The 14254-nt window shown below is 40.8% G+C and overlaps 1 protein-coding gene across 1 annotated transcript; it reads left to right on the top strand.

Moving 5' to 3' along the window:
- The first annotated feature begins 736 nt into the window (after window positions 1-736).
- Window positions 737-10179, top strand: LOC308075505 (protein sidekick homolog). The gene is made up of 14 exons (XM_080415414.1): window positions 737-853; window positions 2559-2897; window positions 3084-3212; window positions 3460-3627; window positions 3736-3806; window positions 4061-4304; window positions 6398-6475; window positions 6582-6710; window positions 6842-7009; window positions 7295-7345; window positions 7751-7803; window positions 8393-8495; window positions 8590-8620; window positions 8719-10179. Exons 1-14 carry the CDS (start codon window positions 772-774, stop codon window positions 8777-8779), a joined length of 1707 nt encoding a protein of 568 aa, XP_080271540.1. The 5' UTR covers window positions 737-771; the 3' UTR covers window positions 8780-10179.
- The last annotated feature ends 4075 nt before the right edge of the window (window positions 10180-14254 follow it).

Here is a 14254-nt window from a genome sequence, read left to right as displayed (position 1 = left end):
TGTCAGAAACACATATTTGCCTATACAGCTTAAGTGTGATTAAGTATAGTTATAATATTATGTAGGCCTACAGATACCGGGATTTGGGTCAAGCCTTATATTACAAGAGGCGTTAAAAGACATAAGAGGCATGTCAAAGTATAATACTGTAGGAGGAATAATATAGAGATTCAAAATAAGCAGGCAAAATATTAGGTCAGGGTATTTGTGGTTTTTACTTTTTACTCAAACCATAAAAACTATAACATATCATTGTGTGTTTCATTTTAAAGAAGACGAAATGCTACTTGTTAACTCTCTCTCTGTGTGTGTGTGTGTGTGTGTGTGTGTGTGTGTGTGTGTGTGTGTGTGTGTGTGTGTGTGTGTGTGTGTGTGTGTGTGTGTGTGTGCGCGTGTGTGTGTGTGTGTGTGTGTGTGTGTGTGTGTGTGTGTGTGTGTGTGTGTGTGTGTGTGTGTGTGTGTGTGTGTGTGTGTGTGTGTGTGTGTGTGTGTGTGTGTGTGTGTGTGTGTTCATCATAGCACAAGCTTGCTTGCTCACTGCAGAAGAGATAACATGTTTATCAGCACCTTTCATTCTCCTTCTTCTAAACGTCAAAGGGAACCAAAACCGCAGAAAAGGAAACAGTCCCTCTACATAACAGAATTGTTGGTGTCTGCAAATTAGCAACAGTCATGTGATTTGGACTGGATTCAAATTTGAGCCACCCAGTCTGGTTTAGTTTAATGTTGTTTTGCGGTTGGTGAGGTCAAACCGTTTTGAGGTATTCTGTGATGAGAGATCTGAAGAGCTTGAAAATGAATACAGATGCTGGCTGCAGATGGCTGTTCAAGATGATCCTTTGTGTTCTTCTAGGTAAGACATCCAGCGTAATAATTTGTGTCTCACTTCAACAAATGTACATTTAACCACTTAATCCCATACTTTGTTGTATATCAATAGCGAAAATACTGTAACTAATCTACAAGCTCTCAACGCATCAGTGTTGCAACACATTGTGAGCTTGTAGATCTGCTATTTTTGCTGAATGGTTGCCTATTTTTTTGCTAAAGGTTTGTGTATTTTCACCAAATGCTTGTGTATTTTCGTCAAATGTTGGGCTATTTTGGCCGATTATTACTTGCCCAGAATAGGGATGCTATGGTTCGTTTATGTGGTTAAATAGAGTAAGTGGAATGTGGTTATGACTGTGATTGAAATATTTGGTTAGTGTGTGAATAATAGTCACCTGTCCTTATGTGCACTACAGCCTATAATACATGTGTATGTACCTCATTACCAACCAGGGCTGGACTTGCCCCTGACATTTAACGTCTTGTCCAGTCCACTTCAGATGTGGAAATAAAAAGCTTACCTATTCCTAACTATTTAAGCACTATATACTGTGCTGTACATTAGATAGCGTATGTACAAGATTAGGTTATGTTCCATTTGCTTCCATGTGTATTTTTGAGTGTCTATCCAGAGAGTAAATAGCCTATACACACATCCACACCAGGTATTAGCAAGTCTCTATTTATTATTTAATATTTATTATTCACAACACAATTCTAAAAACACAGACTGGCACAAAGCTGTTGTGCGGACATTCTTTTATACTGTTATTTTGTGTCCAGCACCAGCAAGGAACTGGATGTGCACAACCCACTTGTTTTGAACTCATCATGGTGATCCCTGTACCAGGCAACAGACACCTCTCTAATTTGTATTTGCGCAGGCAGCCTCTGCACAGCCTGATACAGTCCAAGGGCGTTTTTAAAGCTTGCCTATCAATTCAAGCAGATATAAACTCAAATCTAGTGGCTTCAATTAATAGATTAGTGATCAAAAAGACAATGGAACACTGTTCCACCTATGTCTGGAAAAAAAGCCATAACAAATAATGGCCTATAGGCTCACAAGTTTGGTTATTATAGGCGGCTGATCTTAAACTTTGTAAACTTAGACTAGTAAAAAAGTACCAAACTATGACCACAGAATATTGACTTATTCCAGCTGTATATTGAGTGTGCACCCACACACACGCGCACGCGCACGCGCACGCACGCGCACGCGCACGCACACGCACACGCACACACATCATTAAGCAAAAATACAATAGAACCAATAGAATTGATAAGAGAATAACGAGCATGTCCTTGTCAGAGGACCCAGAAATAACTCTTAAAAAATGTATTATAGTAATCACACCCTCGATCTGCAGCTGGGGGGTCCATAGTCCATGGAAGCCTGCGAAATGGGAGTCATAGAAACTCCGGGGAAGGGGTCCCTGGATGTTGAGTTAGTGAATGTCCTCAATGGGACATTAAGGCCTGTCAGATGAGAGACAAGCTAGTGGCTTACTGCTCTGTGGGGCCAGTTAGCCAAGGACAAACTCACTACACACACACACGCACACGCGCACACACACATGCACGCACAAATGCACGCATGCACGCATGCATACACACAAACACAGCCCTCTACTGACCCATGGATAGACCAGCCCACTGAGAATTCTCTCTGTAGCCTAGTCCCAATGGTCTATTCATAATACCAACAAATCTCTCTGCCGTTTTAGGTGGTGCATGTGCAGAGGGCATTGAAGCCACAGTGGGAGCAGACGTTACCTTGAATTGCCAATATGATGCCCAGTACTATGGCAGGCTGGCGGTCTGCTGGGGCCGAGGGGCCATCCCTAACAGAGGCTGTGGCAACGAGGTTATCAGGGCCGATGAGAACGACGTGACCAGCAGACTGTCAGAGCGTTACCTGCTCATGGGTGACTTAAACCAGGGGCACATTTCCTTGACCATCCGGCAGGTCCAGGAAAGTGACTCTGGGATTTACGGCTGCCGTGTGGACATACCTGGTTGGTTCAATGACCACAAGCACGAGGTGACCCTGACTGTTGTACCAGGTGAGACGATCAGTGACTGCCTTCACAGTTTGTGAAAAATGCATGTGCTGTGTGTTAAAAAATGCATGGTAATTATTCAAACCTGGCATTCTATCCTAATGACATGAACATTTTTTGCGTTCTTTTCATAGTCTTTGATTAACCTTTTTTTTTGCACTAATGTTCTTTCCATTATTTCCCCCTCAGCGCCTCCTCGGCCGTTGAGGTTGGAGGTACGAGATGTGAAAGAGAGAACTGTCACTGTTCGCTGGAATCCTGGATTTGATGGAGGCCGCCCCCTCACATCCTACACAATCGACTTCAAGAACAAAATGGGTAAACACTGTTTCATACTCATGTGTCAACTGACATAAAAGTCATGTTTTCAACTTAAAAATAAGTGCCGTCTGAAGTGTTTGATGAAGTATTAATTTGTCATAATCCTCCATATTCCAACATGAACCAGCATATTCATAAAAGGCTTTTCAAGAGCTTTGAACATCAGGTTTAGCATCTTATCGAGTTGTACTACACATAGCCTACACGCTATTGGTGTGTTATCATGTTGATTCTCTTGGTGCAGCGTCCTGGGAGACTGCAGTGACAACTGGAGACATCAACCCTGAGCTGACTCAGGTCACTTTGCTTGATATGCGTCCAGCTAAATCCTATAACATCCGTATGTTTGCTGTGAACAATGTGGGCATGAGTGAAGCCAGCAATGTTGTTACCGTCACCACCAAAGAAGCAGGTATAACTTGTATATCTGATAAAGATGTTCCGATTCCTCTTTCAAAAGAGATTTGAATGTAAGTCAATGTTGAACAGATTCCTCTTAAAACGTTTTGTTTCCTTGTAGCACCGGAAGGTCCTCCACTGGATATACGCCTTGATGCTCTTTCTTCTCGCAGTATAAAAGTCCTTTGGAAAGTAAGTAAAGTAAATAATTTGTTGAGCCGCAAGCTGATTGAGAAACTGTCGTAATGAGGCAATGAAATTTCATGTATTAGATCTCTAACTCGATATCTGAAAAAGGTCAACGGTCAAGATCAGATATTGATTAAAACATTGTTGTTCATAACTTCTGACATGTCATGGTACAGTAGAAGGACGAGACTGAAAAGCTTGTCTCATGAAATATTTTACTGTGCTAAAAATGCAAATGTATGTTTTATGTCAACTAGCCTCCCAGGACAGACCTCCGTAACGGGGTTCTCCGAAGCTACAGCATTAGCTACAGGGAGTATGACTCAGTGAGCAGACAGTACGGGAGGTGGCACCACCTTAGTCGGACAGCCACACAGGAGCTGGAAAGTGTCATCTTGAACAATCTGAAGCCATCCACCCAGTACAATGTTCTTATTCAGGCTAAAACAAATGCTGGGATAGGGCCTGCAGCCCCTGGAGTCAGCGTCACACTGGATGAGGGTAGGTTGACACAATTATGATACATAACACCTGCATGTTTCAATATAGAAAACAATTGTTGAACCTTGTCGAGCCTTGTCATGCCTCATTGTCGAAGGGCAACAAAGAATACTGGGGCTAATTCATTGTTTTTTTTAATAAGCCTTAATTATAATAAAAAAAAGACTACAAGAAAATGGCTTTGATCAACACTTAAAGTTAAACAGTTCACAACTTCAACAAAGAACTCCCACGAGTGAATAAAATGGCATAGTCCTGCTCAAGGCCCCAGGACCGGGAGAGCTGGTTGAAGCAAAAGTTGACAAGTGGCCAACTCTGGTACCGCAGGCTTTACTGTCATTGGAACGTGTACGAGCGTGCTTTCAGTTCTCACAGCTCAATGGTCCTGCTGGGATTCCCCTACTGTCCATTTGCAATAGTTGCAAATTCCCTGACTGGCATATACTGTAACTAGGGAAGATACTACAGCAGCTGACCAATCAGCGCAGGTTTTTCCCTTTCAGGTTCCTTTCATCATTCCCCTCCCCTCACAACTGGATTGATAAATACTAGTATATATTCTATATTATTTGATTCTATTCTCTATGGTTCTTGACAGTGACTGACATGTTAACCTGTCCTGAAGCCAATTCTTCACAAATGCCTTCTAAAATCAGTAGTTCTCAAACTTTTTTTGTGCCAAGCACCCCCAAAATGATGTGTGCTGTATTTGGCCGCGGAAGCCCCATCTGAAAATATGTTGTGTTAAAAAACAAAAAATTATTCAAAAGGTTTCAAACACTTTCAAGATTTTTCAAAAATGTAAAGAAAATCACACCCAGTGTGAAGTGGGCGGTGTGGTCATCACAGTGGTCATCACAGTGATGGAAGCTCACTTTAAAAAAATAAATGTTTTTTTTAAGTGCATAGTCCTATTTATAGGTTATTAACACATCCACTGCCAAGGGCTAATCTCATAATGTACTCACCAGTGCCAAGGTGTTTTTGTTGTTTTTTTGTTTTTTTCATGTCGCCATAGATCTTGTTAAAATCCTTAAGATTGAGCGCTACACGGTCTGTTTACATCCGCGCGATCTCCCTGTATCTCCCAGTGAAAACCACGTGTCAAACGGGGCATCCATGTTTGAGTTAGAGCGGATTACGTTAAACAGTGAAATGCGAGGAGAAAAAACTACAGGAAGAGAATTGAGTTTCAGTTTCGTCTGTAGAACGGGAGCGGGCGTGCTCGTCAAAACCGGATCCCAAATAATTCTATTTCCTGTCATCAAACCGGAAACGGAAGTGGATCAAAAAAATTCCGAAAGTGCACCCGGACCGCGCATGCGCGAAAAGACCGCAGCCCGTAGGGCTACGGTCTCGGCGCTTAACAGTTGGATTTAACGGCCCGTAGGACTACGGTTTTGGCAGTTAATGTGTTAATGTCATCATGTGTCTCGCTAGCCAATCACAGTGCTGAATAGAGTCAGCCAATAGAGTCAGCCAATCACAGTACAGCTAGGGGTGTACTAATGAGCCAATCACAGTACAGCAAATGTGTACTAATGAGGTGTCCCAACCCCACTTATAGGGGCGGCTACACCGCCAAAAAATAGCAGATGTACAAGCTTGCAGCGTGGCACGTGCTGTGAGCTTGTACATCTGCTATTTGCCAGACCCAGGGGGTCATTGCCAGACCCAGGGGGGCCAGACCCAGGGGGTCAGGCCTACATGTGGCTTTGTCGGTCCCCTTTTGCTATCCTCTTTTTGATTGGCCAAGCTTAGCGTGACATAGTTTAGAAACCATTCAGATTTCCGGCCATTCAGATTTCAACCACTAGGGGTCTGGCAGTACCAGGTCCCCTGGTTCCCTTGTTTTGAGAACCACTGTTCTAAACCACTGTTCTAAATCCTATAAGAGCTTTCTGAAAAACGTATGTTGCTGTAGCCTATATAGCTCAAATCTAAAATGTCACAGATGCTTTACCGGTTTTAATGGGTTAAAGCATAAGTGAAACATTCAAATTTAAGTTTTGCCAGTTATATTTCAGTTAATGTGAGGTGGACATTCACACAGATTGGAAAATGTAATAATTGTGTATGCTATCCCTCCCAAGTTCCCTCAACGTCAACAGCTGAGACTACACTCGTTACCACAGCCTGGTGGGAAGAAACCACTGCAAGCCTCCCCCCAGGTACACGCTTTTTAGGTTTTACACTTTTAAATGTTCTTAATCTAAAAAAAACAAAAACTGCATGAATCATCAATCATTATCTTAACTTTCTATTTGTATCTTCTAGTATGCCCCGACCCCCCACTGGTCGAGTTAATAGAGGTTAAACATAAAACTGTCACTCTCCACTGGTCTGCTGGGTTCGATGGAGGGAGCCCCGTCACTTCTTATGAGCTGGAGTACAAAACCCTAAACGGTGTGAGAAAATAATACATTCTCAAAATGATATTTTTTCTTTAAAGAATGCTGTCGATGTAGCCAGCTGAACCTGGATGTTACTATGGTGTGTAGCATTGAGTGTGTGTGTGTGAACGTTTCATACCACAGCCTCCTGGGATTCCACAAAGCTTTTCGGAGACATCAGCCCCAACTGGACAGAGACCACTGTAATAGAGACACATCCTGCCACCTACAACCTCCGCATGTTTGCCAGGAACAATGTGGGCCTGAGCGACCCTAGTAATGTCCTGACAGTTACCATCAGTGAAACAGCAGGTCTAGTTTTAATGGACTCCAACAATTATGTGTTTGTTTGTTTGTTTGTTTGTTTGTTTGTCTTATATTATAAGACAAACTATATATCTCATATTGTTTATCTACAGTACTTGTGGAGGTTCTGGTAAATGCAATTTAAAATTAATTTAAACTTTTTTTGTACTTTAACAAGACGTAAGTTTGATTCACTGTTGGATGCGAATGAGAGCGTAAACACGCTACACTTTGACGTACGATGGTGTATAAATTAAGCATGTTTCCTTTTCTATCTCCCTCTACATTTAGGGACAGCTACAATTACAGCTACAACTACACCTAGAACTACAACTACTACAGGTATACATATATTTTAAACTTAAATTCTATATACTTTGTTGACTGAGGTCAACAAAGTAAGGGTCTACACTTCGTCCCCAGGGGTCTATACTTGGTCCCCTCCTTTTTTGCTTCAACACCAAATCTCTTCACAGAAAATACTCGATCTACAAGCTCACAACGCGTCGCAGCCAAATGCCTATTACATGGCCATGATTATGCTGGGTTCATGTGGTTAAGAATGAAGAAGTAAAGCAACCTCTAACAAAACAGTTTCACTTCCATAAGGCCACCACATATATGTGTACTCTATACCGTTTCTTTTTTTACCCATTCTATTAGCTATGCAGCTTGTGTAATCTTTGTTAAGCGGCACGTATGTTGTAAACTTCCTCTGAAGCACTTCTTGTTGTCTGCACTCTGTAGGTCATGAGGGGGGGCAGCTCTCAACAACAACATCCACTGACACCCAGGCTGCTGTAAGTATGAAGCCAAATGGAAATTTAAAAATAATAATAATAAAATCCAACATGAATGCTATTGATAAAACACTAGCATGTGTAGGGAAATTAGCATCAATGTCAAATGGCCCACTAGTTAAAGTGCTTCAAGAGCTTTAAAATCTTCTGCCCTATTGCACAATGATTGAACCATGCGGCCGGGTGGCCTGCAGTGCAATAATGTTTGTGTTAAGGACAGTTTCAGACAGTTTCAGGATATGTGCTATTCTGGAAGCTGGATGTTCTGGTCTTAACGCTCCTTAGAGAAGGAAGGAAATGAAACTGTTGGTCAGCTCTCCACTGCTGCTCTAACGTAAATTTAGCCTTATAGTAAAATAGCCTTTATCCACAAGCTCACAACGCGTTGCAACAAAACACGCTGTGAGCTTGTACGGTTACGTTTTCTGTAAGTTTTATATAATGACATGCCCAAAATAGGGACGCCAGGTTGAAAGTGGGTAAAAACAGACATATTGGATGCATAATTGCTGACACAAAGAAAGTCAAATAATGGCCGATATATATTGTCGGTCTGGCTCTAATCATTTCTGTTATTTTTCTTTGCTAGACGAGTGGTGACAAGAGCCATGCTGGTAATGTGGTTGCATGGGTGGTTCCAGTGGTGGCATTGGTGGTAATTGTTGCCATAGCAATTACATGGCAATTAAGACGTGAGTACGACTAACAATAAGGTTTGTTAGATTTAAGAAGTACGTTAATGTTTCCCCGTTTTTTATTTCATCGCCATACCTTCTCTTTCCACAGGCATGAAACTTAAAACGGGCAGCTTGTCAATGTGAGTATTTATTCATAAGACGTGGTCTCATTGGGCATATCAGTAACACTCAACTGCCTTCACTGGAATTGAATAATGATTTTGTCTTTTGTTTGTAGAGTGTGGCTAAAGAATGGCTCCCAACGTTACAGAGACTCTGAGCCAATCACAGAGATGTAGGTTGCTGAGTTACCAGAGCAGTGGTTCTCAAACTTGTGTACTAGTGGGTACGTGTGTACCCCTGCTACAATATGTTTTCAGCTGAGTGACCCCTTCACCAGCACAAAACATGCTTCCTGACAAATGTTTGGCTTTGAATTGATTTTCTTTTCTTTTCTTTTTTTGGCCACTTATCTATTTGTTTTTTTCTTTTATTTGCTTTAATATTCAAAGCTCACTTATATACCAGATTAAAAAAATGATGCAGCGAGCTAAATGGCAACTGGTGGGTGGCTGACGTATATCATATTGGCATTTTGTTATATTAAAATATATGGCATATCAATTATATGGTTCTTCATACATGCTCTGTTATTTTCCAGATTTAACTTGGAATAAAATAACCCCTATTAGTGCCACAAAGTAATCATGGGGTACTATTAGCTACACCCATTTGAGAAGATTTTTTTTTGTTGCAATAACTGAGCCAGAAAGCCTTTGGTGTAAGCTATTTTACAATTGTGTAAATAGTAAGTATAAGCCTTGTTGATTGTTTTCTTTACATTTAGATTTGACTGGGTTTCACTTCATTATCAGGATAAATCTTCTGAAATGTGTCTTGCGTCCCAGGAAGTACATTGTTTCACATAACAAAACAATGCTTAACCAAACAACAAAATAAATACTATATCAGACATTATTATGTGGCTGCAGTGCAGTGCTCTATTTAATCATTAAGTGCTTAGTCCACACAGGAATACTGAGGCCTACTTATATTAGAACCCAGACTCTATTTAAAAGTTTGACAGAGGGGACAAAGGCGTTCTGCAGTCTTCAGTCACGCCTGTGGGACTCTAAGTCATGTCTGATGGCAAAAGATGATGTTCTTCAAATAAAATATGAGAGGGGTCGGCATAATATTACCGTCCAGAGACAACATTCTTTTATACTATGCAGTTTGAAAACTTGACTCAAGCGTTTGACTCGCAATCTTTGAGCGTATACTGCTTATATGTAGCATGTAGCCTATGCATGTTACATGACATTGAGCAATGCTCCCAAGTCTCAGGGCAATAGATGATTCAACGGAAGGATGAAATAGGAAGGAACACTGACGAAGGCTGTATGGTCAAGATGTTTTTTTTGTCAATTAATGCTGCTTTCTCAATTGTTCACAGTGTGGTAATAGTTAGCTTTTCATTCAATAACAATGTTAATGTTAATGTTTTATTTCTGCAGATTCTCATTGCAAAACAAAACAATATGGATTTAATATCATGTGATTTAATTTGACAAAATCTCAAACTTTCAAACATTTCCATTTATCATTAGTGCTTTGTACTTTTAAATGTGTAAATGTTTGTGACCAATTCTGCAACAATTTTTTCTATTTGTTTTTACCATACCCATATTATTTTGTTTGTGTTCCTAGCTACATTTAATTGATCTACAGACTACAACTTGTGTAACCTCTGTCTCATCCAGTGTTCATTTTGTCGACTAAAACTATGATGAAAAATAATCATCGATTGCCTTTTTTCACTGACGAAAACTAAATAAATACTAAGCTATGATGACTAAAACTATGACTAAATAGATTGACAATTTAGACTAAAATGTTAGGGAGGGACTAATGGAGAAGAGATCCAGTAGAACTAAGACAAGTCATTCCGAATTCCATTCAAGGTAACTAAGCACGCAAGCTAACGTTATTTTATCAAGTAAGAGATGGTGTGTTTATGTTAACTTGAAATACAATGCAAGCTAAATAAATCACCTCTGACGTGTACTGATTAGAGAAGTGAAGTGAATAACCCAGAGTTGCTTATCTTCTTAAACAATGCATTACACTTTACTATACCAGTCAGGCCTACTCCACTAAGGGGGGAATGTGGGATTCTAATAATCTGACCATGAAAATGAAATAATAAATATGTCTATGCCACCTTGAAGTGATGTCATTCCATATAACTTTTTCAGTTAAATAAATAAATACATACGTAACGCCCGCCCGGGATTCAAACCTGGCTCTCCTGTGTGGAAAGCCAACATCTTAGCCTTATTTCACTCTGACTGTGTTCTCTTTGTTTGGTACAATTTAACAAAACATTATACAATTCAAACAAAGTCTTTATCTTAGTTGTTAATTCATTCATATAAAGTGTGCTTGCTTATCATTTGTGCGCAAGGTCCAAAGGGGCAATATAGTCTTGTTTTATTGTCAGATACTTCCTAGAAAGTAGACACTGTGAATGCAGGTTATTGGTAGACACTCCCTAAGCAGGCTTTACGCGGGTTCGTTAAAATCCTCCAGTTGCCCCGCCCCCTTTCTTCACACACCTGCTGTAAACAGACCAAAACAGACAGAGAGGCCCTTACAACTAGCTCCGTGATGTCATGTTTGGAAGTAAAAAAGAGTGAAATAAATAACTTTGTAATGTCCCACCCTAACTCTATGGTCCCACGCACCTCATGGAAGTTGAGTAGAGTCACTGCTTTGTTCGTTTTCTTTCCAACTGTTAATTCTGGTGAGTTGAGTTTGTGTGTGTGTGTGTGTGTGTGTGTGTGTGTGTGTGTGTGTGTGTGTGTGTGTGTGTGTGTGTGTGTGTGTGTGTGTGTGCGTGCGTGTGCGTGTGCGTGTGCGAGAGAGAGAGAGAGAGAGAGAGAGAGAGAGAGAGAGAGAGAGAGAGATTAATTGGTGCTTGGAGGTGCTGTATGCATTGGGTATACTTTTATGGCCTAAATACACAATGTTTAGTTGGAGTGTCGAAGCACATATAGATTTCTATTTAATCTCTCACTTCAAGGCATAGTCAGTCTGGTTTCTAGGTGTAGTTCTTTTATAATGTGTTTAAATCAATATGTGTAGTAGGGAAGAGAAACATGTTTACTATTATAGCCAATTCATTTGTTTGATGAAATGAAAGCATGAATGCATTTTTCAAGGTCTGCAAATGATGACCAAAAGGAGGAATTGATTTTAGCAATGTTTCTGAGCTGAAAGAAGCATGATTTGTCACTTGACACATCTACATAATGTCTACTGTATGTGTATCTAGGCATTAGCATTTTCTTTTGTAAGTGCAGTTCAACAGTAATTATTACACAACTTACAATAATAAAAACATACATGAAAAAATACTAAATTATATTCATGCAAAATTAAATATTAAAATATAAAGGGTGTGCTCATATCCTCCTGCACAATATAGAGTTTGTTGTGCGTCAGTATATCGTTTGGTAGAAGCAATTGGAAATTCAAATGACAAATAAAGTTGAGTACTTTTTTGATGGCAACTAACTTTGCTACAGCGTCATTGACTGTATGGCAATGAATCATGTTCAGTGACTGTACCTGGCTCTGGAATACTGTGTATGTTGTTACAGTATATAGTGTACTTACACCAGGCTGTGTGTGCTGTGACAAGTTACAGCATACGTATACTAGGCTGTGTATGTTGTGGCTACTGTTGAAGGTACAGTATAGTGAGTTGTTGTGACAAGGTACATTATACGTGTGTGGCTCTTGGTCACTTCAATTTCTTTCTTTCTTTCTTTCTTTCTTTCTTTCTTTCTTTCTTTCTTTCAGACACTCAAGACTTAAGGTGTTCTTCCCAACCTACCTACTGGCTGCACAACATTGAGCTGGACATCTGGTCAAGTTTGACCTTGGCTATCACTTACACAATTGATGAAGTCAAGCAGAAGACGCCTCAAGGTAGGAGCTTTTTTTCCCTTTTCTTTGCTGCTGCTTGTAAATGTGTTGTATGCTGTGTGTTCTAATGTGATTCAAGCTGTTGTACTATTGCTGTCATTTTGGGACCCAATGGCCCAACATGTTCAGCGACTGTTTCTGGCTCTGGAATTGAATGCTGATGTGAATCTGTTTAAATCCAGTTTGTATGTTGTGTTGTGTCTGCCATTGAGTAGTGAGTTGTAAGAGGGGACGGTATATGTGTATCATATCATTGCTGTGTCATATATTAACCCATGTTTGAGTGAAACAAATGTGATAAATGTAGCTTTGCAGACCTGTTGCTGTCATAGAGCTTTATATAAAACGGTTGCTGTACGTTCCCAAAGGGTATTTAAGTGACATAAGGACTGTTGTTGGGTTGTTTGTGGTGCACGGTACGTCTTTATCTTCTTCCGTATTGACAGTGATGTCGCGAGGAAATCCAGTACAGGTCTGAATTGGTTTAGACATTCTTTTATTTATTATTATTTCAACTAAAACTAGTGCCAAAAACCTTTTGAGTTTTCGTCGACTGAATTTTTTTTGGCCAAAAGAGTAAGACAGACTAAATCTAAATTAGCTGCCAAAATTAACACAGATTTTTGCAGATTCTCTTTGCACAACCAAACAATATGGACTTAATAGCTATAGCATGTGATTTATTTGACAAAATGTTTGTGACCACTTGTAGATAAAGCTGTGGAAAAATAAATAAAGCTGTGGAAAAACAGAAATCATGCCATTGTCCAGTCACTGGACCAAAACTTGGCTTCCTATCTCTGATCCATTGACCAACATTAACCAACAATATCCATCAGCAGCCACAAGAGGGAGCCAGAGCCCCACCATGTGGCTTAATGTAATGGCTCTCACACAGCCCCACACCATCAGAAACATTCCTCTGGGGGCAGGCTGCACAGCCAGCTGGATTTCCATCCATCTGTCCTGTAAATCTCTTAATTGTCCTAATTAACGAGGGAGAGGAGGAGATGTGATACCTCTGTGGCGCTTTGAGGCAGCTGGCGGGCAAGGGAGTCCCCTCTACTAATGGGGAAGAACACGGGAACACCCAGACTGGGACTGCATGGCACAGCATAGATCAGTGGACACATACCATAGATGTTTACAGTTTGATCTGTGATAGAAAGAGTTTGAGTCTTTTCTGCTTGAGTTACAGTATGCTGTTCGTCCAGTTATTCAGCTCACGTCGTTTATTTTAAGTGCAACCGCCGAAGCAGTGGTTTTCTGAAGGTCTCAGTAGGCTGGAGCACAGGCTGCATAGCGTGTTCTCACACGACAGTGTCATCTTTCCTGGGAATGATGGACTAAAATCGTCCACAGTGGCATAAACAGCATTTGATTGTTTGTTTGCGAAACCGGATGCTCCCGACACACACAAAGCCTCTGTGTCGTCCCGTGACAGTGGCTTTTAAACAGACCTCCACCACATCCCTCCTCTCCGGACCTCGCTCTTCCTCTCATCTTTGGGTCCCCTTAACTTCCACTCGTGTCCTCGCCCTCGCCTTCCACCACCCCCTCACCCTGGTTTGGTTCCGATTAGACGGCTGTTTCTCAGCGTCAGGTCCGGGAACCACCAAATGGACCTTACATGGGTCTGTAACTAGTCTGAGAGTGCACGAATGGAGTCTATTCGTACGCTCTCAGAGTTCAATAAAAACTGATTTTACGGTGTAGATTGGGGTCCCAGAGATGAAAGCAGTCGTATCAAATGCACCAAACACACCGGAGCCTTTCCACTT

The sequence above is a fragment of the Gymnoscopelus braueri genome (genome assembly GCF_963280865.1).
Source record: "Gymnoscopelus braueri genome assembly, chromosome: 20".
Lineage (NCBI taxonomy): Eukaryota > Metazoa > Chordata > Actinopteri > Myctophiformes > Myctophidae > Gymnoscopelus > Gymnoscopelus braueri.
Note: the sequence above shows the minus strand (reverse complement) of the source record. Positions and strands in the feature narration are given on the sequence as shown.

Excerpts from the sequence above, each read along its gene's own strand:
- LOC308075505 (XM_080415414.1), top strand. The coding sequence starts at position 772 with ATGAGAGATCTGAAGAGCTTGAAAATGAATACAGATGCTGGCTGCAGA. Across the intron at positions 3,807-4,060 it reads GTATAAAAGTCCTTTGGAAA|CCTCCCAGGACAGACCTCCG; the intron begins GTAAGTAAAGTA and ends TATGTCAACTAG. Across the intron at positions 6,476-6,581 it reads CACTGCAAGCCTCCCCCCAG|TATGCCCCGACCCCCCACTG; the intron begins GTACACGCTTTT and ends TGTATCTTCTAG.